A 25,136-nucleotide genomic window follows, 5' to 3' on the forward strand; every position below is an offset into this window, starting at 1 on the left:
TGCTGCTGCTGCTGCTGCTGCTGCTGGTGGTGGTGGTGTAAAAGAATATATCTGTTTTAACCCGCGGTCTCATTTAGAAATCATATTTTATTAGGTTGTTGATTCTGTTTTAATTTTTAAGTAATGCAAAGACGTTCGACTTGCATAATTCTGCATTGCCAGTAGAGGGTGCTGCATGATTTATCTGATAATGTAATTAACATTAAGTTTAATTTCATTAGGGACAGTTTGGATAAAACAACATGTAGTTTGTGTAGCAAATGTAATGTAGTATTTTACTATTTATTTTAATGTGTTAAATAATTAAATAGACACTTTGTCACCAAATTGAATGACAGTGGATTTCTTTTCACTGTCATCGTTGCTGTGCATATATCAGCTGTGGTAGTTGACTGGGAGCCGCTGTGTTTCTCTGATCTCAGTCGATCCTGCAGCGAACTGACAGAACAGTCTGTGATAGTCACATGTAAGGAGTGGTCTGTGTGTGTGCGTGCGTGTGTGTGTGTATGTATCTCCCATGTTGTTACAGTGACCTCTACTGCTTGCATTGCCACCCACTTTATCTGTGCTGCACACAGTGCACCACAGCTGTGGTGTTTAACCCAGAAGCCCACTCTCCTCCTGGAACATCCCAGTGTCCAATTCCTGTACAAAAATAATGCAGAATCACTGCTTTTCAGTGATAAGAATTGAGCCACAAAAAAAAACATTCACACATCACATTGTATTTGACATTTTACTACAGGATATTAACATAAATACAAAAAAACAAGAAAAACTCCCAGCATTATTTCAATTTAAAACATTGGCTATAACCTGACTGAGGTATCAGTTGTTACTGAAAAGATGTTTTCACCCCTTCTTTCTTACAAACATACAATAATAGAATAGAATAGAAATGCATGGCATAGTGCCTAGCAGTAACTGAGGACAAACAGAACGGTGGGATGATAAGACTTCCCAGAAGTCCTTTACACGTTTGTTAAAATTGGATAAACGTCTGATAAATAAATGATGACGTCTATGACTCCTATTGTCACACTGTGGGCTCCTACTATGTCTCGAGGATTTGTATTGTTGATGCATGCGATAAAACACATCAAGAGAAACAGTGTCAACTTAATATTAAAATAAGTCAACTCCACCCCAGGCAGTGAGAGTCTCAGTGGGAGACTTGGTGGAGAGGTTCAACGTGAATATAAATGAAATGAAGTCTGAAAAGATGATTCTGCTGTGGCCTCGCCCTGAACTGTTTACCTCCCCCTGTTCCGTCCCCCCTCTCTCTCCCTCCCCCCTTTCTCTCTCTCTCTCTCTTTCTCTCTCTCTCTCTCCCTCTCTCTCTCTCTTACAAACACTTGCAGGTCATCTTATCCTAGAATCTGAACAACTTATTTTTTGGGGGCAACTAGTAGATGAAGAGTGCAGGGTTGTTGATTACTCTGGTGCTCAGCAGTCAAGTGTCTGTGTGTGTGTGTGTGTGTGTGTTTGTGTGTGCTTCAAAAAGTGTGTGTAGCAAGGCAGGTTAAAGTGAGGGGTAGCCAGCTCAATTTTTTTTTCTTGACTTCTTTTTGGCTGCAGGAGACATCAAGTGTAAAATTGCACTCTCTTAAACACACTTCATCAAACCAATGAGGTTCCTCTCTCTCTCTCTCTCTCTCCCTCTCTCTCTCTTCCTCACACACATCCACAGTGCACTGTTCTCAATGATACTTTGACTCAAATCCAAGTCCAAACAGTTCTACGCATGTGAACTACTACTGTTGCTGTTACTTTGTGAGTACTCTGTACTAGAGGTACTCTAAACACTAAATACTGCTGCAGTGATTTGATTAAACATATAAAGCAGGTGAATTTTATTCATTTGGCATCATAAGAAAAACCCGTAGTTTGGTCATGAACCAGAACCTTTTCGCGTAGATTCATGAACCTCCTGAGAGTGTACAGGAAACATGAGTGCCAACGTTTTTACTGAACTTTCATAATAGGATAGAATCGTTTTAAGTGAATTAAATCTGGACTTGTTTCTACAAATACATAAAAAAAGACTAAATCGTTGATGCTTGACTCGTGGCAGCCATGATTCAGATCAGTCTCCTACCAACAGATCTGACACGTCATGAAGAGGAGCGTCAGTTAACATGGACTGTTTGAGAGCAGAGACAATAAAACAGTCAATTAAACATTCAGTGAAATAATACACTGTATGTATTTATGTTATCTTTCAAGTGATAATAACAGTTAAAGACATGTTTTGACCAGAGGATTTTATTGGTTTGATTCGTTACTGGAGACCTTTTTAATGACCTTTGACCTTTGTTTAACTTTGTCTTCTTTATTTTCTTCCAGCAACAACGGCGTCTTGACCTGCTAACCATCACCAACCCAGGTAAGAACACAACCGCACATTAGTACATCAGGTCAAAACCAAAATCTACAACCACACGACCTGTGATTTCATTGGGCTGCTTGAGTTAAATGTCAAGATGACGTCACCTTTGAGCTTTTTTTACCAGAATGACATGGGACTCATAAATTATTTTGCAGTCACAAAATGTCATAAGAGTTGGTGCGTGGCCCCAAGCACAGTTTCAGGGAGTGTGTGTTCACCTGCTCACGGTTGTGTGTGTGTGTGTTGATACTCACGTATCACAAATGTATAGCAAATTTGAAAGCCTTAGCGCCTCCTGCTGCTGTCTCTGGGTTTGCACTACAGGTAACGACCACTGTTGGTAGTATTGCCTTGACACCTCACATGAGTTAACCTGGTTAGTCAAAGTGGTGCTAACTCCACCCAGCTAGGTAGCATGGGTCCCTGTAGTGTGTTTTTCAACCTTGGGGTAGCGACCCCACATGGGGTTACCTGAAATTTAAATTGGGTCGGTAGAAATGTCTAGTTATTAAAACAAAAAAGTATTGCTGAAGCCACTGAAACACATTCAGTGTGTTTGAGAGGCAGCGTGTGAGAGTGAGGATTCTGTCAAGATGAAGAGCAAGGAGCAAACTGGAATAAACTGGGGAGGAGAAACAGATGGGAATGGCAAGAAGGATACACAGGCCCATATGTCTACAGTATCTGGATGATCTAATAGGCTCTGATTAGAGTAAAGCATGTGTGAGACTCATGGAGACTGGTTTAATTTAGCAAGTTTACTCTGCAGCTGTTGCACAGGCCCCTGGCAGAGGAAGGAGTTGCCCCCTGGCCGTCACATTTTCAAGAAGGCGAAAGTAAGAAAGAGATGTGAGAGGAACTGTGTCAAGGAGTCTGGCTGTTTTTGGCAAGATGAGGCTTCCTTTTCATTTCAATGAGTTTCTCTTTTAGAGCTGACTTTATTTAACTCGGTTTTAATTTGCTCACTTGCTTGTTGTTCCTTTGTTACCCTGGGCTACGAGCTACTTTCACATCCTTCTCTCTTACCCTCCAAACTTTCACCAACATTTGTCTAACTTTGAAATCCACTTAAGTTCATTTAACTCGCCTGTTATTATTGGTTTTTCCGCCCACCTCCTTGTAATGAAGATAGCTGTGAAAGTTGTGATTGTCACAGAGGGAGAAGACTTTAATATGGTGAGATTATTTCTTACTGAAATATTTCTGGAAGAATCTGTGCAGATCTGTAGTACAGGTGAGTATATTCTCAAGATGTTTTTTGTCCTGCTCTGATTGGTTAACACAGAGAATAGACATACACCAGCAGCAGCAGCAGGACACTGTGAACATGTTGGGGTTTTTGGTGAAGATGTAGGAACAGAAGGTGAATAATTCTGATAGGTAAACAGACAGGACCTGTCCTCCACACACAGTTAACAGGTTGCTGCTCACGCGCTCCCTCTGTCCTCATCATCCTTCAGCCTACACCGACTCTGTCGTGTCTGTCTGTGCTCTACAATGCATTATATACTGCAATTTCTTCGCAATTTCACTCCATCACGTCGCTTTGTCCTCCCATCTTTGCTCCTTTGTGTTTCTCTCTCTCTCGCTCTCTTTGTTGTCTTTTCTTTATAGCACGAACAGCAGGGGAAGAATCACAGGGTGTGAATAAACTAATAGGGTCTGGTTTCTCCATAATGTGGTGCCAGTGTGTGTGTGTGTGTGTGTGTGTGTGAGAGAGAGAGAGAGAGAGAGGAGGAAACTGACCCTGACGCTCTGTTAGCTTCAGTTTTAATAGCATCTGTTAGCTCTACTGAATAATGATGCTGTAAATTCATACATACTTAGTATTGGGTGTAATTACTACAGTAATACTACATGCAGCAGAATATACTGCAGACTCTACTATAAGTTAATGTACAGGTATTTGTTCCTGAGCCAGGTGTGTTGGTGCAACATTATTGTTTTATCAGTGATATATTTAACTTCAGGACCATTTAAACATATGTTCACTGTAGTTGACGAATGACTGATACATCCCAGTGAATAATGGATAATTACTGTTTACAGGCCAAGGATTTCTTACTCCATCTATACTGAGCACTAATTGAACTAACGTTGAGCCGTAGTCCTCCAACAGTGACGTGATAAAACTGTAATTAAGCTTCCTTTTTTACAATGCTATAAATATAACACATTCTGAAATGATATTCTAACCCCACATGAGTGGTTCCCAAAGAGGCATGGAGCACAACAATGCTAATAAATTGAATTTTAAGTCACTTGGAACACCATGTTGGACGAGAATGTCAGTTTTGTAAGAATTACAATGTTTTTAATGAAATTCAGTGAAGGTTTCGATCAATGGCTGTGACTCCATGGACACAGGCTTGACCAGGGTTCTGTCTGCGTGAGGGTGCACTGAAGAAAATAGTTTGGAACCATAGAATGATTGTATCTCAGCTTGATGAAAGATTTTAAAACTCTGCATTTCTGTGTCTCTTTTCAACTAGCTAAACATTTCCGCATTTCCCAAAAATAAAAAAAATAAAAGCAGGGGCAACAACGACACTGTTTGATGTCCCACCATATTCCTCCTGTGACTCCCACAGAAAATGACTGTGGTTTATTTTTAGTAAATTCTTACATATTCAAATGTATACAGTACTGTGTCTAATGTATGCACTCTCTCTCTCTCTCTCTCACACACACACACACACACACATGCATGGCTACTCACTCTCACTCGCGGCCCTACTCAAACCTCACTCGTCCTTCCTTAATTGGACACTTGAACAGCACACGGTTGCATCTGGCTGCTGTTGAACACAAACTGACATTTCAGACTGCTGACCTTTCCAGCCCCACCACCACTAAATAATGATTAGTCCTGGCAACTGCTCCTCCACAACAACAGCCAGGTACACACACACACACACACACACACACACACACACGGAGCAAACAACCATACCATAGCACAACAAATACACCTGCATGAAGGGTTAGTCATTCTGCAGTGAGAAAATGGGGTGCAGACATTGATTTAAGAAGCCATTGTCATTCTTTTGGCTTATCGATTAGACTGTCCTTTTCCATATCTGCAGTCAGCACCCAGTAACATATTGTACTAAATTACCTCTGCTTGCCTCTGTTTAGTTTCTCCTTTCCCCTTTACGTGCTCTCGGCATTACAGTAGGAGAAAGGTCAATCATATTCATGAGATCTGGGCAGATGTGACGGAATGGTAGTGCGCGTGAGTTGTGCTCGCGCTTGGTGTGTGCACACGTTCGGCCGCCTGGTGCACGCGTTTGCATCTGAAGCACAGAATCGGCGTGGAGTTAAAAGGACGTTCTCAGATCTCTGCTCACACCCCCGTTACTGCTCTCTTTATATCTTTGTTTCTCTGCAGTTTCTGTCAGAGCAGAATTTAAATGTTCTTCGTTAAAGTCTCCTTCCACTGCTCCACTGTTTCCTGCTCTGCTCAGGCTAAACCTGCATCTAGAGTAGTCTTTATTGACATTGTAACACGGGGGTACAATGAAATTGAAATTGTGGCCAGTTGTCAGTGGTCAGAACTTTTTTTAAGACCTGCTGCTTGTGTTAACCCACTCCTGTACACCTTTATTTCTCATTCCTGTGAAAGCTTAATTAAAACACTTAGCATAAAAAGACCCTGTATGTACATACTGTACAGCAGTCATCATCAACTGGCGGCACGCAGGCCAAATCCGGCCCACCGAATCATCCAGTTTTGCCCATGACAAGATTCCAAAATAAACATCACAAAAAAATATATATTTTATTTTATTGTATTTGAATATCTGGCCTCAGGATGTCCAGAACAATACTGACCCTCCAACAAATATATAATAGTTGGTGACCCCTGCTGTATATGATGACAGTAGTCTATGTCATGGCTGAACAGTAGGGATTATCTTATTGTACTTCTTATTCAATTGAGTACCTAAATAATTTCCAAGTTAACCTTGAGTTTTATAGTCCCTGTGTCATTCATTCATCTTCAACCACTTACCTGTGTCAAGGGTTGTACATGGAGCTTGATCCAATTACAGCTGACATTGGGCCAAAGATGTTGTAGAGCCCAGACAGGGCACCAGTCCATCACTGTGAACCCCCCCACCCACCCATGGTCACAGATCAACAGTGGTTCCGAGCTGCTCTCATATGATTCAGAAGGACAATTTATGGAGTTTTTTTTCCAGTTAGTCTTGATCTAGTTTACTAGTTCTTCATTTCAAATTGTGAATATAGTTTAACTACTTTAACATCCATTCGTTTCTACTGTGCCATGACAGTGATTCTCACACTGGGACATTTTTGTGCCAACAGCATATCTGCTGCAATGGGCTGCCCCCTGGAGGCACCAAGTATGTGGTTCCTCTGGGGCTCAAACACAGGACGTTCTGCGTGTAAGGCAGATGTGTAAGCAGGTGTGACAACCGTACACTATAGAATCACACCATTAGCCATATGTTGGCATAAGATCATTAGCTTATCTAACATCATCTGTACATTGAAGTAGCACTACAGCTGAGACTGAAATACAAGACAAAAACACACTATCCACATGCAGACCTTACTAAAAATATGTAACTGACTAATATTTAACTATATACATTTTTCCACAGAGTTGGTGGATGTTAGTCATTCCATTGTAACTGTGGTTGGTAGAACGTGCCGAGAGTTTATTTCAAAACTGCTGAAGCCGTTGTCCTCAACAATATTCGTCAGTCTGTAGTCCCTCACAATCTGTTTGACAGTTGTGTCAGTCAGTTCGTCAGTCGTTGTACTAATTACTGCCCTGGTCTGACGTGTCAGACCAGAAGTCGTAGCCTCCTCTGGATGAGGTGGTATTTCCTTCTTCACTGTGTGTGTATTAGAGCAACGATAAGTGTATGGACTGTGGTATTATTGGATATACAGTGTGCATTATTCTACCCATGCAGTAAAATGTATTCGGAATTATGACTAGAATTAGCTTTGCAAATTAGTACTACTGATTTGTTTAACCTTTTACTTAATTTTGGAAAAATTAAAACAAATTATTTTGAGATATACCACTGTACAGATTTATAGCACATCAAACGCTTGAAATAGGAAAGACAAGACAAAGCAGTATTTGTAAGAAGTACTTTCAGTACCAGCAGATTTACATAAAAATGAGCTGCAACTCTTCGTATTATTTTCTAATTATATCCTTTCTTCAGAAATTTGCATATTTAATCTCCTCTTCCCTTTTTCTTTATCATCTTCGTGGGGGGGCGTTACTTCACTGGCGACTGGTTAAAAAACATAAAACAAACATATAATGAGAAAATGCATGAAATGGTGTGGAGGAGAGGAGTGGGCTCACCATCCTATATACAGTTACAGTTGATTCTGTTGAAGGCTTCTCAGCAGCGTAGCTAAATAAGCAGCAGCAGCAGGATTATGAATGGATAATGAGTGTGATAATAAAGCAGGGAAGATTTGAAGGCCTGTAAATGTGAAGTATTTGTCATTAAACACTCATAAAAAAACTTTTCTTTTATTCGCCTCATTTAGCCAAGACCATATAATTTGGCTTAAAGAAAGTATTTCTTTTGTTGCATATGCTTTGATTGTCACGCACTGTTCACAGAGTCGACCGCGGAGGTTGTGTTTTGCATGGGGGAAAAAAAGAGACGCAAGGGGAGATTGGGGAGAGAAACTGAGAGGACAGTAAATAACAACAGCAGTGTATAGACCCAGTCTGTCCTCCGTCTTAAAGGGCAGTGTGACGGAGGCAGTAAACAGGCTGTGGGCTCTGAGCTTATTTCTTTGTCACCAGCAGAGTCACCAGTGTTGCTGAGCACTGCTGTGGAGCAAATCCTCCCAGAGAGGACTGATTGGATTTTTGTTCCAGGGAGCCTTTTGTGTTAGCAGCATAGGGACTAGATAATAGAGGTTGATGCCACTCTGTCTCTGTGTTATGGCTGCTGGATTGAGTTTTAGGACTCCTTTTTCCTCCCTTTCTCCTTGTCCCTCCACCTGTGTTTGTGTGTGTCTGTCTGCCTGTGTGGGTGTGTGCATGTGCGTACACTGTATCTGTGTGTGTGTGTGTCTTTGTGTTATAGCAACTTTTCTATGTTGTTTTTTTTTTCAAAACCAATTTCCCATTAAGCATAAAAGACTCCTCCTTGTCTTTTCACCTGTGTTTGCATGTGTGTGGGTGTGTATGTCTGTGTGTGTGTCTGTTTGTTTGTGTCCATAGCTGTAGCTGTACACATCAGTGTATCTGGATTTGTATTTGTGCATGTGTGTGTCTGTGAGCATATGTGTCTGTTTGTGTGTGTGTCTGAAGTGCATGTGTGTTTGTGTCTTCTTCCAGCAACTTTTTAACATTTCCTTCAGACCCTTCTGTCCATTTAGTCTTCATTGAGGGGACGGTGTTAATGTAATGGATTATGTGCTGTAATTAAGATCGCAGTAAGACTTTATTGTCGCGGTAAACGTTGATATAATAACCTTTCACTACAAGAATCCCTTCACTGTGTGCAGGATGCCCGGTGATGTCACACTGCATCTATGGAGGTTGTTATGAGCCTCCCACCAGTCGCCAGCTGCTGTGTTTTAACATGTCTAACATTACAGACACTGGAACCAGGAACGTCTACAGCTCAGGAAACCTCCCCGTTCTCTGCACTGCCCCGCTGCCCTCTGCAGAAGTCTGTGACTTTGTATCGACCTTTGTGGGTCTGCAATGCTGAAAACAGATTTACACTCACCAAATCCCAGGCAGCTCAGGGACGAAGAGACTTCTAATATAAATACATTTTTAAATGCCTGAATATCCTGCAGCTGTGTCGGACGGAGGATCCCACTAACACACGACAGTATCTGTGTCTCTGTGACAGCAGCCCAGTGACAATATAGATAGTTATCAAGCTACAAGTCACAACCGGCGTGTCACTGTTGTCAGATTCCTCTTGAAGGTTTTCTCTCCCACAGAACTACATCACAGACAGGTTGTCTCCAGTTTTCACACAAGACATTTTCATCACTAATTATCAGTATCATAAATTCCCTTTAGAGACCTGTAATAGCACTTCTATATGTCTTCAACTGTTACATGTGAACATCCAACTTAAGTCAAATTTTTCAATGCCGTGCAGGAATGTAATTTTAGGACAATTCCACTGCTGTCCACTAGGGGCAGACTATAAAAATCTCTAATTTCTGTCGACATCTATTTAAAAATATTCAGTAGTGACAGTAAAATATGTTCCGCTCTTTTCTACCATTCTAATGGTCCACTTTATTAAAGTCACCAAGATAGAACATTGAGCTGAAACAGCTAGAAAGAGTTTTTTTGTTTTCTTTTATGTAGGAGTGAACTTAAAAAAAACACAGTTGATACACAGGAAAGGCTAAAGACTGCTCTGTCAGCAAAAACAAAAACAAAAGTAATAGAAGAACAGCATGTAATAGCAGGAAAGTGTGTGACTGGTTTGATGTTTTGATGAGTTTGGAGTTTTCATGTTATTGCGTATGCGTGTGTCTGTGGAGATTTGTGTTTGTGTGTGTTCCAGCTGCAGAAGTGATTGTAGACTGATTTAATGTCTGTGACCTTGTCAAACCTTGACAACATCTGTTTGTGTGTGTGCATATGTGTTTGTGTAACTGTGTGCAGTAAACGATTCTACTTTGCAGTGCACTTTGACCCTTCTCTTAGACCACGTATGTCAAATTCAAGGCCTGTCTGTACCAAATTCTAATAGATGGCTTTAATGCAGTGGTCAAATTCCAACCACAAACAGCCGGGCAGCCTAGGCTTATTTGCTATTATCTTTGCTGTGCAGTGTGCTCCCACAGTTCCACGCTGCACAGCACTACACCCGGCCGCCCCTCCTGGATGTCAGGTTGCTGTGGTCTTCTATCGGATCCTGGAGGTTTTTCCTGTTGCCAGGTACATCAGCATTTTGAAGTTATGTGGCTGCCCCTGTCTGTGTTTGACAGCCACCCTGGAGGAAAGGGCAAAGGCAGGCAAAAGGAAGAAGGAAAAGGGAGAGGAATGCCATTAAGATGAGCTGTATTCCCACAGACCAAAGCCTGCCCACCAGCCATGTGCTGCAGCTCACCTGGCTGCCAGATAAGTGGAGATTAGAGTAGGATTGATGGTATTAAAGGCATAAGAAAAAATCTCTCTGAAACCCCTGGACTGCCTCAGTACTTTTAGGATTTCTTGTGTCATATCTGACATTTTGATGCTGACTGGAAAAGGGCACAAAGGCAGACAGTCCGTGAAAGCTCTGTGGTCTGTTACATATATTTTTTCTTGTTTGTTCCCTGCACTCCGCGAGTTGCCGTTGCTACGGTATAAATTGCAGTTTTGTGAGTTCCCTATCTAGTTAGTGGAGAATAATAGTCTGGTGGCACTGGCAAGATCAATACAGGTCCGCAGCAGGAGGTGGAGCGGTCCTAATGAACTGAATTGACTGATACTGAAATATGATCAGTATTTCTTTGGCGGTCATTATCTTCCTTATGAAGAAGATCTATGACTCCTGGGTCGAGCTCTGAGTGTACACATCATGTGGTGCAGCACTGATACTGTTCTAAATAGCTAATGAAGTTTTTCCTTTTTTTCACAATAAGCTTTGCCTTTGTGAACATGTGTATCTCTGTCCTTTTGTCTGTCTTCTGACGCTCTACTGTAGTCAACCCGTCAGCAGTAGGAGCTGATGTGCCTGCATGAGGCAGTGCTGTTCATTTCATGGACTATCACGTTTTAAATTAGTGAATGCCTTCGTCATGCTTGATTAGTAATTCATGCAGAGCTAATTAAGAGGCATATTATGAGAAAGACTAGTGAGAAACCCCTCACACCTTAATAGGAAAATGACAATACCCTCAACTGTAAACAGTTGTGATTGATTGTTGTAACGTGTGGCCTAGAAATACGTTCACGCCTCTAAATCCATCATCTCTGAACCAGACACCAATATCCTCGTTTTTCCCAGTGCTTTGCTGATCTTGGAGCGTCTTTCTAGAACGTTGCCTTAACGATCCCTCTGGCCCTGGCTCTTTAATGCCTGGCATCATCACTTTGCGGCTTCTGGTGTGCACTGCTGCACAGCCTGGTGTTTGTCCCTGCCAACCATCATCACACACGCACCTGTACCAGCATCTGTCTGTTGGCTAAATTGGCACAGATGCTTTCTTTAGATTAGCTGTCTGGGTCGTCTAAATTTACTGCACACAGCTACATTTTTTCAATAAACAGTACAAGAAAATGACTTGAGGAATAACCCTAAGTTCTTTTTTTTCTGTGTATGTGTGTTCTACTCAGACATGCCGACACAGAGATCCAACAGTAAAAGGTTGCATTTGTCAGCGGGAACTTTTTATGATTCCAGACGCAACACTGTCATAATGACGTGTGTACCAACAGTATAATTCCATCATCAGAATCATTACTGCTATTATCTCGTGTCTCCCCTTAATGTGGGCTAATGGATGACCAATAAAGATAGATGAGCTTGGCAGTGTGGAGCTAATAGGGAGGACATGATGTCTGGCTTCTGCCCTGACTCCAGTCTTTACCCAATCAACTACTCCCACAGATACAGCATAGCTGTGCAATCTAGATTTACTTTTTTGTTGCTGCAATTAATCATTATATTATCAAATAATTGACCTGCCAATAAAGATGAATGAAATTTGTAAAAACCAAACCTCAACGAGCCATAATCTTAACTGACATTGAAAGTTTGCATTTAGTTATAAGTATAAAGTAGCTACAGTATGCATTTGAGCATGTAGGAGGAAGAGAAGGAGGTAGAGGATTTGTAAACCTGCCGACTTTTAAACAGTAAAGATTTGCCTCCGCAATTAATGCGTTGCTTAATTGTAATAAATAACTCATCCCGTCTGTCCTTGTAGTGATAAATTAAACATACAATTCTAACCTTCCCAGTTCTTGTACGCTAATGAACCAGACTCTTAAAAATATGATCTTTTTAAAACAAAGGTATGGGGTATCATACATCATAACACAACTATCAATGTTCTTTTTAAAACAAAGGTATGGGGAAAAGAAAAACAAAACCTATCATACATCATAACACAACTATCAATTATATTGTTTAATTAAATTAATTTAAAAATGAAAATACTTTAAAAAATTTATTTGGAGTGTTCTGCATGATATAATAAAAATAGGGCAGAGGTTGTGAAAGGATGGAACACATTGTGTGATATGTGAGATGAAACATAGTGAAAACCTAAAGACTTGATAGCACTTGGTATATTGGAAAGTAATTAATTATTATTCATTAATTAATAATATTAAATAGATAAGAAACACCTTCAGGCTCATTACAGTGTCTACCAGTTCTACATGCTAGTCTTTTATGCTAGCAATAGCAAGGAATTGCAGGTTTTGTGAGGGTAAAGTTAAGACATAAAGTTTCTGTACAGCCAGAAGCTGTTATCACAATGGCAACCATTTTCATATGCTATTTCACACTGAATATTGACTCAACGTGGTAGGCTAATAATACATTACTATGTGTAACAGAGTATTTTTTACAAATAGAAATATGGAGTACACCGTTAACCTCCTGAATTTAGGCCACATATAAATGTGATAGAAGTCTGATAGCAGTTAACTAACAGTCCCATTTAAGGATGTTATTTACCTCCATATGTATTTAGTATATATATATTTTAAAAACCCAGTCTACAGCTATTTTTTCAGAAATTAAAAAATGAGTTAATATATGGAAATAGAAAACCAGTTGAAAATGCCATTTTAAGGTGGAAACACTTCTTGAGTGAATGGACAAAAACATAACTTTGTCATGGTCTTTCGAGGGCAAGTGTGAAAATATTTACAAAATTGGAAAATATTTAAAAATAAATACAGTATATTTCTCAGTTCCCTCTCCAGGGTTACTTCTGCCTTTGCTGCCTTTGCTGCACTTCTCTGAACACTCACTTTATGAGAACGTAGGATTTTAAATTTTGATTGAACTTCTCCAGGCTGTAAGGATGGACAAGTTTGTGTGGACCTTTTAAAGAAAATGCTGTTTCCTCCTTGAATACTGCAAAGACAAAAAAATGACAGAAAAAAGCATACAAAGCCCAACTCCATTCAAACATTTGTGAAGTCAGTCTCCATGAGTGACAGAATAGCTCAAAGTCGTTATTCACATATATTGAAAATTGTTTTTAATCGAATTTCTGCGCCACAAAACAAAATAAGCACATTTTATTCTAAGAACTGCGAGTTTGTTTTCAAATATCTTGTAATTGTTTACTGGATGCTGGGAGCTATTTCACAGTAAACACACTAGAATATGGTAGAAAAAGGCTAAATACAAATGTCAGTTGTGCAGCCTTTTTTTTTTTTTTTTTGCTGAAGGCTTGTTTGGACACTTGGAATATATGGTCATCAGTTTTCTTAAAAGATCCTTTATGGCAACAGTCCCCAACCTTTTTTGTACCAAGGACCGGTCAGCTGGTATCAGCAGTTACTGTGGACCAGTAATACCGTACCATCGTTGAAGGATCATTACATTTGCGAAATAAACCATCTTTTCTGTTAGTATCAAAAAAGTAAAGGGATATGACTTTAATGTGAGGATTATTTTTTAATGAAGTAAATTAGTATTATTAGTACAGTATATTTTATATATAGAAGTACTTTTTTCACTGCGGCCTGGTACCAAATAATCAGACTGGCACTGGTCCCCGACCCAGGAGTTGGGGACCCCTGCTTTATGGAATTCATGTGTTACTGTACTTCGTGTCTTTTTTTCTTTTCTTTTTTTATGGGGGAGGGGGGGTTAGTGCTAAACATAGGTTCTTGTAATATATGGTGTTCTTTAATTTCAATGACTAGACTTACTATTAAGGTTCTTTAAAAAAAAGTGACCTGCATTTTCTTGCTTTGATGTGAAGGATATGGTATTCTACAGTCATGATATATATTGTATAATATTAATTTTAATACTTTTTAGTACATTTGTCTTGATACAAAGGCAACAAGTAAAAACACTGATGTGTTACGGGTAGAAAACCTTAAACTTTATAATTAAGATGACACAGCACGGTTTAAAATGCTGCGTTAGAAGCACTTGGTTTGTATAAAATACCATAAATCGTTAAATGCTGCATACACATAATATTGTATGAAAGCTGTATCAGAGTTCCGCGCAGTCCATTACTCATGCCTTAGTGATCGACCCTGTGGATGTGCACCAGGCAGGAGTAGTAGAGCGCAGACACCTTCCTTAACCCCCCCATGAGTGTGTATATATCTTTATTTTTTTATTACTTTGTGAGTGGGAAAAAACTCTTAATTATATTAAAAGTGTAGGGCCAAAGAGAAGAATATTATGTATGCTTTTGTTAGATTTTTTGAAGACGATATGTGCGACGTGCTGCCCTCGTCTGATGTGGAAAATTTCAGACCACTGCACAAAACAGATTTTGATAATCAGAAGGTGTATCTGGTTCACAGAAGTGAGGAGAATGGCAGCGCAGGCCAGCCGTGCGAAGCACACATCCTTGCCCTTGCAGGTAAGATATTCTCCCTAATAATTCAATGCCAAATTTTAGAGCTCTATTTTTCTATATCGCAGCCAGTAACGTCGCTGTGCATGGAAACGTGTCGCGGCAGGTTCCATTGTCCGATGGGTTATGACAGTGATCTGACACAGATATATCTGTATCTTCGTCCTCGGCGAGTGCTAGCCGCGTATGCTACTTGGATATGCTAAAATAACTTCGGTGCGTTGTTGTCTCTATTGTTGCTACTTCTGTTTTTTGAAACATTTGTTATCTCGTTCTCCAAGTTAGCTGTGGTTGTTTCGACTGTGTTTGTTATTGGGTTGCCGAATGCTTAGTATGCAGCGTTAAGCACCACGACCGTTGTTTACAACGTGTAGCATATTAGCAACTTAGCGCCAATATGCTAGTCAGTTGCGGACAGACTGAGAGCTGTCACCTCATTTTTCACGAAATTATATGACAGCATGCCACAGAAAACAATATAAGTCTATAGTATTGTATCGTTTGTATTTTTAGCCCAAACGCGAATCTGATGCTGTAAAAGGTTGCAGGTAGCCGGTTAGCGGGTTAGCACAGATGGGATGCGGTGGTTCTGCGGTCGTCGCTGTGACACAGACATCCTTGTTTTCATGCTGTCTCAGTTAACATGTGAGCGTCATAACTGCTTTCATGACAACGCATCATTTTGCCTTGTTAAATATGTTTACCTTTATACTCGGTCTTTAAATAGCCATTGGTGTAATGATGTGAGTTCTACATGCTGGAGAATGTGTTCGACCTCACAACACCTTTACTGCGTCCGTCACATCAGGACACTTTGTACCGAAGTAAAGACTTCCATTTTATTTGCTAAGAACAGCACACTCATCCGACTGTGATTAACGTGTCCTTGCCATTAATTCATTTATTAAGGTATCCACAACACGTTTTTTTTCTTCACGATTCTACTTCACAGATACAGTAGAGGGATTCGACCGTAGTATAATGCAAAAGAAGATGAAAATTCCCAAGATGTCCATTGAAAATTCAGGAAACTCCATTGAGAACAGTTTTGGAGAAGAGAGAATCCCGTTGAGACATAAAAAGGTAGGAGTAAAAATATAACTATGAAGTTATATTTAACATATTCTGCATTCTGATATTATCATATGATTTTGATTTTGTAGCGTGACCATGTCACAGACTGATTAAGATGTTCAATGTACAATGTGGTACTACTTTAAAGAATTATACGAGGACCGTGTAAAGTGTCACAATTCAAAAACTTGGATTGCAACCAAGGTGACATACTTTTTTTTAACTTTATGTCGGACTAACACAAAATCTGCACTTTGGACAAATCCTCTGAGCAGATCATTGACATATTTTTTTGTTATTGTCTGTTCAGAGCCAACAGTCAAAAACAAATTAAATTTCACATCTGACATACCCTTTGGGTGGATTTTTTAAATTTATTTTAAACTCCATATGTTGGTTTACTTTGTAACTAAATGCATGGCTATTAATTGATTGACCAACTTTTTATTTATCAGACAAAAGAACAAAGAACATTTTGTCCCTTTGTCTGTTTTAAGACTAAAATGTATACCTACAGCACACCTTGAAAAGTTGAAAAGGTATTATTTACTTAATAACGTCAGTTTTGCAGTGGAATTGAGGCACGAAAACGCTGTTGCTGCTTTTCTTTGATTTTCATCTTTATCATTCCTTAAACATCTTAATCGGCTGCAGACAGGCAAATGCACAAGAATGAGTGTTTTACCTCTTTTTGATTGCAAAACAGTGCTATGATCTTATCAATGCCATTGTAGTATTTTGCAATGGAAACAGTGGATTATTCAAACACATTTTTCTTTTTTTTCCTTAGGCACTGTCACAGGACCATGGACGCCCTCTATCCAACTCCTCAAAAAGCCTTGCTGCAGTTGTGGCTCGCCTGGAAAGAAACGCTGCCAATGCCAACTCCTACATGGAGAGTGAAGAAGACTTTGATGAGGACCGGCTAGCTGAGGAGGGCGAGGATGCCGAAGATGAAGACGAAGATATGGAGGCAGAACATCAGCAACATCATCACCAGCAGCAACAACAACAACAGCATTTAGAGGTGGATACAGATTGTGTTTCACAGGTAGCCGCAGCCATGGTCCCTAGAGTTTTGTACGAGGAGCTAGTTCACAGCTACAGGCAACAGGAGGAGGAGATGAGGAGGCTTCAGCCGGAGCTGGAGAGAACCCGCAGACAGCTGGTACAGCAGGCCAAGAAGCTAAAGGAATATGGGAGCCTGCTGACAGAAGTTAAAGAACTGAGGGACTTTAACAGGAGGCTGCAAGATGTCCTCCTAATGAGATTGGGCAGCGGTAAGAGAGTGAGAGCATGTATTCACACAAACTGGCTTCTACTACTGTCACTGTTGAACAGTTAATGCAGCTGTATATAGAACAACAAGAGCACCATTTCATTTAGATAGTCCTTATGATTTATTCACAAAAAAAGTTACAGTTTTGGTTTAGCACTTCCATGTAATAGAATGATACTTTTTTTAAGCCCAGTGGTTTTAGAATGACATGCTTTTATGGGTTGTTATAACTCTGAAAATGTCTTAACGTTTATAATGGTAAATTAGGACTTATAAATGGGATTGTGTTTTGTTAATTTTTCCCCTTATTTATTTACATGATACAGTGCAACGGTGTTACTGTAAATATTCAACAAAAATAGGTGCATTGTAGAGTTCTTGCTCTTTATTTTGGCAGGTGTGCAGTCAGTCACTTTTGTACCAAATTAGATTCCACCAAATCACAGCAACTGTGTCAGTCAGTGTTGAGGTGGCCAAGTGTCAATTCAACTGTTATGGCTACATCACTGCAAACACGACTGGGTTCAGCCAACACCAGTTAATGAGTTTGGAAATGTGGTAGTCTTTGCTCTAAAGGATAGCAGGTAGAACATCCACAGACCAACACTCGCACACAAACATGCAGCCCTCCCATAGTATTTAAACTTGTTTTATTTGATTGTATTTTGTGTTAGCCTTATGTTGAGATTCCTACAGCTTTGAAAGCAGACGTCCACAAACAGGCAAACCAACGGAGATACACATGCACACACACCTCACACAGTTATCGTGTTGATTGTGTTTGACGCTGTTTATATGTAGTTTACAGAGATTGTAAAGGCTTTGAAGGCTGGGGGTTCCTTTGTGAAATACCTCCCTGCAGGGTTGCACAAATCTATACCTTTAGAGATAGCAGCTTACTGTTTTCAAAATGGACTTTTTCATTCAGAATAGGTGTCAGGTTTGTCAATGAANNTGTCAATGAAGCCGCTCTTGGAAGTGACCTGTACACAGGAATGTAAATAACCATAGGTATTTGAGTAATTCCAAGTACTGTTTCTTAGAAAGGCACTAATGCAAGTAGCTAGTGTTATAGTCAGCTGCACTAAAAATCTGGACAAAAGCACCTGACTCCAGTAAACTGAGGAGGCAGTTCTATAGACAGCTTAAAGATTAAAGTGCCGAGTGTGCTGTTGTACCCGCTGTGAAGTTCTCAGACAAATATTAAAACTTGTCAGCAATCTTCGAACTAAATGTAGCCAGCCAAGAGAGCCAGTTTAGTTACTTGGCTCTCCAAGCCCACACGAGGCACATCCCTGGGCTGAAGGTGAAAACCAAGGACAAACACTGATACTGCACACCGCTTCAATAGTGATGAGCAAAGGAACACTGCACTGTATGAATTAGGATGCTTTATGTATTCTGAGCATTGGTCAGGATGTTGCCTGTATTTTTACCTCTAGAGAGTTATTATAGCCTGATAATGATCATTTTTATCCATTTAAACTAATTATTTATATTCTAGATCTAGTTTCTTTGAACCTGATTTTTTTCATTTTTTGACTGAAAATCACTCAGATCCATGCACTTCTAAAATCATCTCTTTACCTAAAAATTCACTCCACACTAGTTAGTGATGAAAGTATAAAGACAATAAAATGTAACATTATTAACGTTAACTAATAGTCATCTAGTCCTTTTGGGTGGGTAAAGATTCAATAATTTTAACCAAAGATTTGATATTTGCAACTTGTGAAATTTACATGCTATGATGTTTAGTTAGTCAGTGTTAATCTGAGGAAAACAGATACTGAGATTTCTAAAGGAATGAATACAAGTTTGGCTGCTCCCTGATAACAACAGATAAGACCTAATGGTCAAGCATAATATACCAAGTGATATATGATCTAGCAATTGGAATTCAGCTGGATCTACAAATGTACTATTAGCTGGCAAAATCTTGGTTCCTCAGCCACAGAAAAAGGGGATTTCTAATCATTTATTGCATTTGCCTTCTCGATGTCCCTAGTAAACATCTCTGCTCCTTTAACACCTGTTACATAGAAACATCCATGCAATATTTCTTGTTTGCAGCCTAGCTGCTGCTGCAATGTTGTCTTCCTCCAACACCGTGCATCCAGATTGGTGAAAGACACTTGTGGTAACCCCGATTAGCTGTTTTCAGCTCGTATGCTAATGGACATGCTGATGTTCAGAAGTATGACGTCAAAAGCCTGAGGACACAGCAGGCTCTCTGATCAATTCATGAACAACACAGTAATGAAACCCTACTTCATCAATAATCAGTCAGCAGTCAATAATATCATGCATCCCTATTTTTTTTATCAATCATTAGTCACAATTAATCATTTCAACCCTGTTTAGTCACCAGCTTTCGATTGATGTATGGTGATAAAAGTTATTGGATATTCTTGTGTTGCCTTTTTGTGTTTGGTGTCTAATTTACATAACTAAATGTGTCTCCTGTTTTCAGAGCCCATGCATGACAACGGCACTCAGACAATCAAAGCTGAAGTTGTTGAACCCATTGTTGAAGCCCAGGAAGCATGTAAAGAAGAAGCTAACACCAGTTCCAGCTACTCACCTTCACCTAGAACAGTATACACCTGCAACGACGGAAAGGTCGGTACCACAAGCCCTAACACATTAACCTGATCGTGTGTGATGCGTGTAAAGGCCTGTTAGACATTGACTGTAATTTGGGATCAGAAACAACGACAGCAGTTGTTTCCTTGTGAAATTGTTTTACTACTTTTGCAGTAATGTATTTGTATCTTTTTTTTAGGTTTAGTACATTACTACATCAAAAAAAATAAAATGTCATTTTACATTAAAAAAACTATAACTCAGACAATTCTGTAAACTTAAAATCTATATTTAAGGCCTTGGTTGACATTAAAATTTCTTAAATTAGTTGTTTATTTGTAAAAGAGCAAGACAAAAAAATTATTTTGTTTGTTTTTTTCATTACTGAAAATTAAATTCAAAATCAAATTATATTCAAATAAAACAGGTTAAAATCCTGTGTAAAGCCAACTCTGCCTGTGGGAAGTACCAGTTTGATTTTGTAGAAACTGTGGCTGTTCCTCTGCTGCTCTGTAGCTAGGAACATGCCGTTGTAGCTGATTAGTTTTTTTTACGTCCTGCTTGACCTGCCCTAGCAGGTAAACAAGGTTGAGAAGATTATTTTTGTTCCTGCAGTCGCGGCCAACATCATCAGTGTTTATTAGCCTGTTAGGGTTCTTTACTCCCCCCTCCACTGTAACTCAACCCAGGGTCCTGTTTCTGATGACAGGGGGGGAATTGGTACTACAAGCTCTGTGGCCTGCTGCCACTTCAACCGTGAAGAACACTTGCAAATTAGAACTCTCCTACATCAGGGACCCAATATTAATTATTTGCATGAGAGGAATTTAAAGTGACTGACAGGTTAGCCCTGATGAGAACGTGCTTGTGGACAAGTGATAGGAAAGGATGAAGAGCGATGGGAAAAGGGTAAGAGAGGGAGAGAGAGATAAACGAGGGCATGAGGAGAGGGAGGATGAAAACAATCTTGTCTAACTCCAGGGCAGTAAAAAGGACCTAAAGCACATTAGCTGCACAGGGAAAAGCCTTTTGGATGCCGGCCTAAAGACTTTACAGTGATAAGAGAGCAGGGTGGAGAAAGGGACTCACATATGCTCCCTGCTGCATTAACTCTTCTACAAGACCAGAACAGCCTGCCCAGTCTGGCAGTCAGCTCAGAGTGTTGAGTAATGACTTAGGTGGTGATGCAGCGAAGCAGAAAGCCATAGGTTCATACTCCATAGTTAACAGAGCACACATCCAGTGGGTTACCGTAACCAGGGCTTATCAACTGTATTTGTCGAAGGGGCAGAATTTTTCTGGACACACACATTGGGGGCCGGACACTCTAATAAAATTTTAAAAGAATATCACATTTTCTTTAACATTATTATATGATTATTTTGGAATCCAGTGGTGAGCTGGATTGGACTGTTTGGTGGACCAGTTTCGGCCCGTGGGTCACCAGTTGATGATCACTCTTTAGACTAGGGGTGTTGTAGTGACTGTGGTCACACTTCACAATTATATTTCTATTTACTTACAACCACTACTTCTACTACTTGTTGAGCACCTCTGGTCTAGTTAAATACTTTGGCCTAGATGAGAACTGGTCCCTGAGAACTCACGGAAAGGTCATAGCCAATAATTTTAACATGTAAAATGATAATACCATTGTCAGCAATGTCCCAGTATTTTCCACTTCAATTTACAAACAGAATGAAGCAACTTTTTATGTAATCACTATAGCCTAACAGCAGTGTCACCTTTTTCCAAAACAAAATCAACTTCCTCAAAAAAGTCCACATTTTTTGTTAAATGAGTTCATAATTATCTACACGTATATATTTTAATAGTAGATCCTGGCTTTACCGTATTTACAACATATCCATGCTGCTGGCTCTGCACTCAAACAAAGGGGAAAAACAATGTTTTGAGTAACACTACCAGCACTTGTTGTATAAATCTGGGGAGGCATAAAGACTTGCTGCAGCCTACGTGCTTGTGTACATGTTTGCCAGGCGCTGCCACCACAGCTCAGAAAATCTTAGAGGAAACATTGCTCACACAGTAACTTCAAGCAAAACCATGCTGCTTGTAAATGTTCTGCTTGATTGTTCAAAGTTTTCTTCCTCACAGTGTATTTAGGTTATCTTGTTATCGTTTTATATATAATAATCACCTTGACAGATTACAGCGTTGAGTTTTCTTCTGCTTAGGTACACTTGGGTGGTGGGATTTGGGTGGAGGAGGAGAAGTGGCACCAGCTGCAGCGCACACAGGGAGACTCCAAGTTCACCAAGAACTTGGCAGTGATGATCTGGGGAACGGAAACCTTGAAAAATCGCAGTGTCACAGGAGTGGCCACCAAAAAAAAGAAGGATGCACTGCCCAAACCTCCACTGTCACCCAGCAAGCTCAAAATAGTCAGAGGTAAGACTTTTACTCCTACCTCAGCTTTAAAGCCTGATCTGATTACAGAGAAAAGTTGTTGTTTTGAAAAGTGTTATGTTATATTGTATTATAGACTTTTTTAGAGGATATCTGTCATTTTATCTTAGATGTGACTGCTAACACAAACCTCTTCCCCAGAATGTCTGTACGACAGAGTGTCGCAAGAGACAGCTGACAGTGCAGAGATCACACAGAGATTGTCCAAAGTGAACAAATACATTTGTGAAAAGATAATGGACATCAACAAGTCCATCAAGAACGAGGAGCGGCGAGAATCCAAGCTGCTCATCAGACAGACAGTCAAGATGGAGAACTTCACCTACGATGGCATGTAGTGATCAACTGTTGTCACACCAGCGCCTTCAATCCTCCCAGCCGTGGTTCATAGATTACAAAGGAGACTTGATATGAGTTGTGGAGAGCGTGGGGTGTTTGTTACAAATCAGGAGCAGGTATGTTTGGATTGGTTTTAACGAGAATGAATTATGAGCCTTCCCAGCTCCTTGTAAAACAACCAAAACCTTCATCAGTGCCCAGTTTTTCTTATTTTGCTGACAGACAGCTTTACCTACAGCCAGTAGAACACAGGTGAGTTAGTCTGAGATGAGCAGGTGTGTGTGTGTGTTTTTATTTTAGGATTGAATACGGAATTGGTACAAAGGCACGATTTATTGTGCTATATGCGTTAGAGTCGCAATAGATTTAATGTGATTGTTAAATTATTGTTCTGTGTCAGAACACAATTTTGCATCGGAAACTTTTAAAAAGTAAGCGCTGCTTCCCCCCAAAAAGTCTTAAAAAGCTACAAAATGGTGATGATGGTGATTGAGATGATCAACAACATCGGATTGAATACTAGGTTGGATTATTGGTGACGTATTCACTGTTAGAGACTCTGTTGTCTCACATGCACAGGTCTTGATTACTAACAGCCATAAGACTCTTTTTCAGCAGATTCTGTTGTCAACTGTGTGTTTGTGTGTGTGTGTGTGTGTGTGCGTGCGTGCGTGCCTCCCCCTGACCTGGATATACAGTATGAGGCAATCAAAAGCTGTATATACCAACCCTTTACTGAAAGTTCAGTACCGTCAACTAAATGAACTAAAATCGTGAATCTGGAATTGTAAAAAAATGACCTTAAAGGCCAGAGGACAAAGAAAACACTTGAACTGTTTCCATGTTGAAACTTGATTATATTTCCAAAATATAAACTACAGCATTTCATGGAAATAAGGCCTCATCCCATTGTTTATTTCAATGGAAAATTTAAAAAATTTTAGCCACCTAATACAAGCTGTATCCTCCAAAAACATGCAAATTGCTGTAACAGAAAGACAAATCACAGCAGGTGAATTTATGCGTTTCAACTTTTGTTTTTTTATCCATCTGAATCATTCATTTGGAAAAATTGTCAAGAAAAATATTCAAATGTTTAACTCAAAATTTGCCACACTGAGTTGGTTAATTTTAGTTACTACTGTGAACCTTGATTGTGACTAACTTACTGTCCCTCGCTCAGTGAGGCTGGTCTGACATAAGCTGGGCGTCTAACTTGAATTTAAAGCCCCCACAGACACCTGCTTGAGGTTGAGATGGTATTTTAAGCTCTAGGTTCTTCAGTGAAACAAAAACTCCTTCCCTTTTAAAATGGGAATACAGGCCACCCCTCCATTTCTGTGAAATACAGTACTTCAAAGTGGTACCTGTGATTTATTACCAACAAAGGTTCTCAAAAAATGAACAAGATAATTTGTCAAAGAACATTTGTCTGTGGTTCTGTTGGCTCAGAAATCGTATCCGCCTTCAGGCACAGTTTTTGGTTGACTTCCTCTCTTCATATACAGTTTCATGGAGACTTGTTTCCTGAAACTATATTGAGCCTGTGTTTTAGGTGAAACCCAACTCATGCAGCTGCGGTCATGTACGTTCAGCTGTGATTGTCGATTTTACACACGCACAGAATTCTCCTCCGGAATTCATGGGAACTTTAAACTATTAACGCTACTTAATGACAGGCTTTAAATGTTTTCCTGCATCGTGCCGAGAAGTTCACTGACATCGATGCAGAGTGTTGAGCTACAGCTCAGTCTAACTGGGAAGTAGCATTTATTTTGTAAACAGTGAACACAGTATTTTTTTCCTTTGTCCTTTTGCCCTAAAATAAAGATTCAAATGAATAACCAAACTACAAATCTTAGTCAGTTGGTATAGAACTTTGGTGAATTGTTACAAATTAATTGGAAGGGTATAGAACTTTGGTGAATTGGTGAATTGTTACAAATTAATTGGAAAGTGAGTTTTTATTTGTATTTACTTTTATATTTATCTTTTTTAATGAAAAAACCCCCAATATTGTCAATTACTGGAGTGAGCACAAGGCAAAGGTTTTTGATGACTTTTGAAGATGTTGTCCTTAATCAAATGAGACACTTTCCGACGATATGACTGTTGAGCGGTTTAGAGCGGTTTAGGCGTGACGACGCCAGGAAAAGGCCTTAAATGGATTTGGCAATCACCGGGCTCTGGTCGGGCCTTGGGTTTTGTAGTAAGCTGTGATTGTAGATTGTAATAGGCATGAGCTGAAATGCTGAAGCTTCACCTGCACTTTGGTGTGAGAATGTATGTGATAGATAGGTACCTGTTTATATGCTGCTCAGCTGATCAGAGCCGTGCGACTTTCTCGCCTCGATCCCGGGGAAGGAAAACAAACCGCACACGACGATGCGGGTGAGAAAACGAAGATTTGAGCGGTGCTTGGTGAGGTCATCTTCATGTGAAATCAGTGTTGACTGTGGGTAAAGCTGTCTGAAAACTTGTGCTGTCGATGTTGTC

General features: G+C 39.9%; 2 protein-coding genes across 3 annotated transcripts in view; both read left to right on the forward strand.

Annotated features, from left to right (window-relative positions):
* The window catches only part of agbl4 (AGBL carboxypeptidase 4), a 200,931-nt gene that overhangs the window by 122,905 nt on the left and 52,890 nt on the right, over window positions 1–25,136 (forward strand). The window contains exon 6 of the mRNA XM_008335869.3: window positions 2,347–2,386. Coding sequence (XP_008334091.1) covers window positions 2,347–2,386 — 40 coding nt within the window. The remainder of the gene's footprint in view (window positions 1–2,346; window positions 2,387–25,136) is intronic.
* bend5 (BEN domain containing 5) lies at window positions 14,755–24,489 on the forward strand. Of its 2 annotated transcripts, none has more exons than XM_008335848.3 (6): window positions 14,755–14,938; window positions 15,885–16,015; window positions 16,797–17,286; window positions 19,759–19,907; window positions 22,070–22,283; window positions 22,443–24,489. In XM_008335848.3, exons 1-6 carry the CDS (start codon window positions 14,755–14,757, stop codon window positions 22,637–22,639), a joined length of 1,365 nt encoding a protein of 454 aa, XP_008334070.1. In that variant the 3' UTR covers window positions 22,640–24,489. The 2 variants fall into 2 exon arrangements, with proteins under 2 accessions (XP_008334070.1, XP_016886579.1); XM_017031090.2 differs by lacking the exon at window positions 14,755–14,938 and adding an exon at window positions 15,012–15,148.

Source organism: Cynoglossus semilaevis, chromosome 2 (assembly GCF_000523025.1).
Source record: "Cynoglossus semilaevis isolate Cse_v1.0 chromosome 2, Cse_v1.0, whole genome shotgun sequence".
Lineage (NCBI taxonomy): Eukaryota > Metazoa > Chordata > Actinopteri > Pleuronectiformes > Cynoglossidae > Cynoglossus > Cynoglossus semilaevis.

What these genes read in the sequence shown, in the direction of transcription:
- bend5 (XM_008335848.3), top strand. Translation starts at nt 14,755, where the DNA reads ATGTATGCTTTTGTTAGATTTTTTGAAGACGATATGTGCGACGTGCTG. An exon ending in TCCCGTTGAGACATAAAAAG is followed by an intron (nt 16,016 to 16,796) that starts GTAGGAGTAAAA and finishes TTTTTTCCTTAG; the next exon opens with GCACTGTCACAGGACCATGG. An exon ending in CAAGCTCAAAATAGTCAGAG is followed by an intron (nt 22,284 to 22,442) that starts GTAAGACTTTTA and finishes CCTCTTCCCCAG; the next exon opens with AATGTCTGTACGACAGAGTG.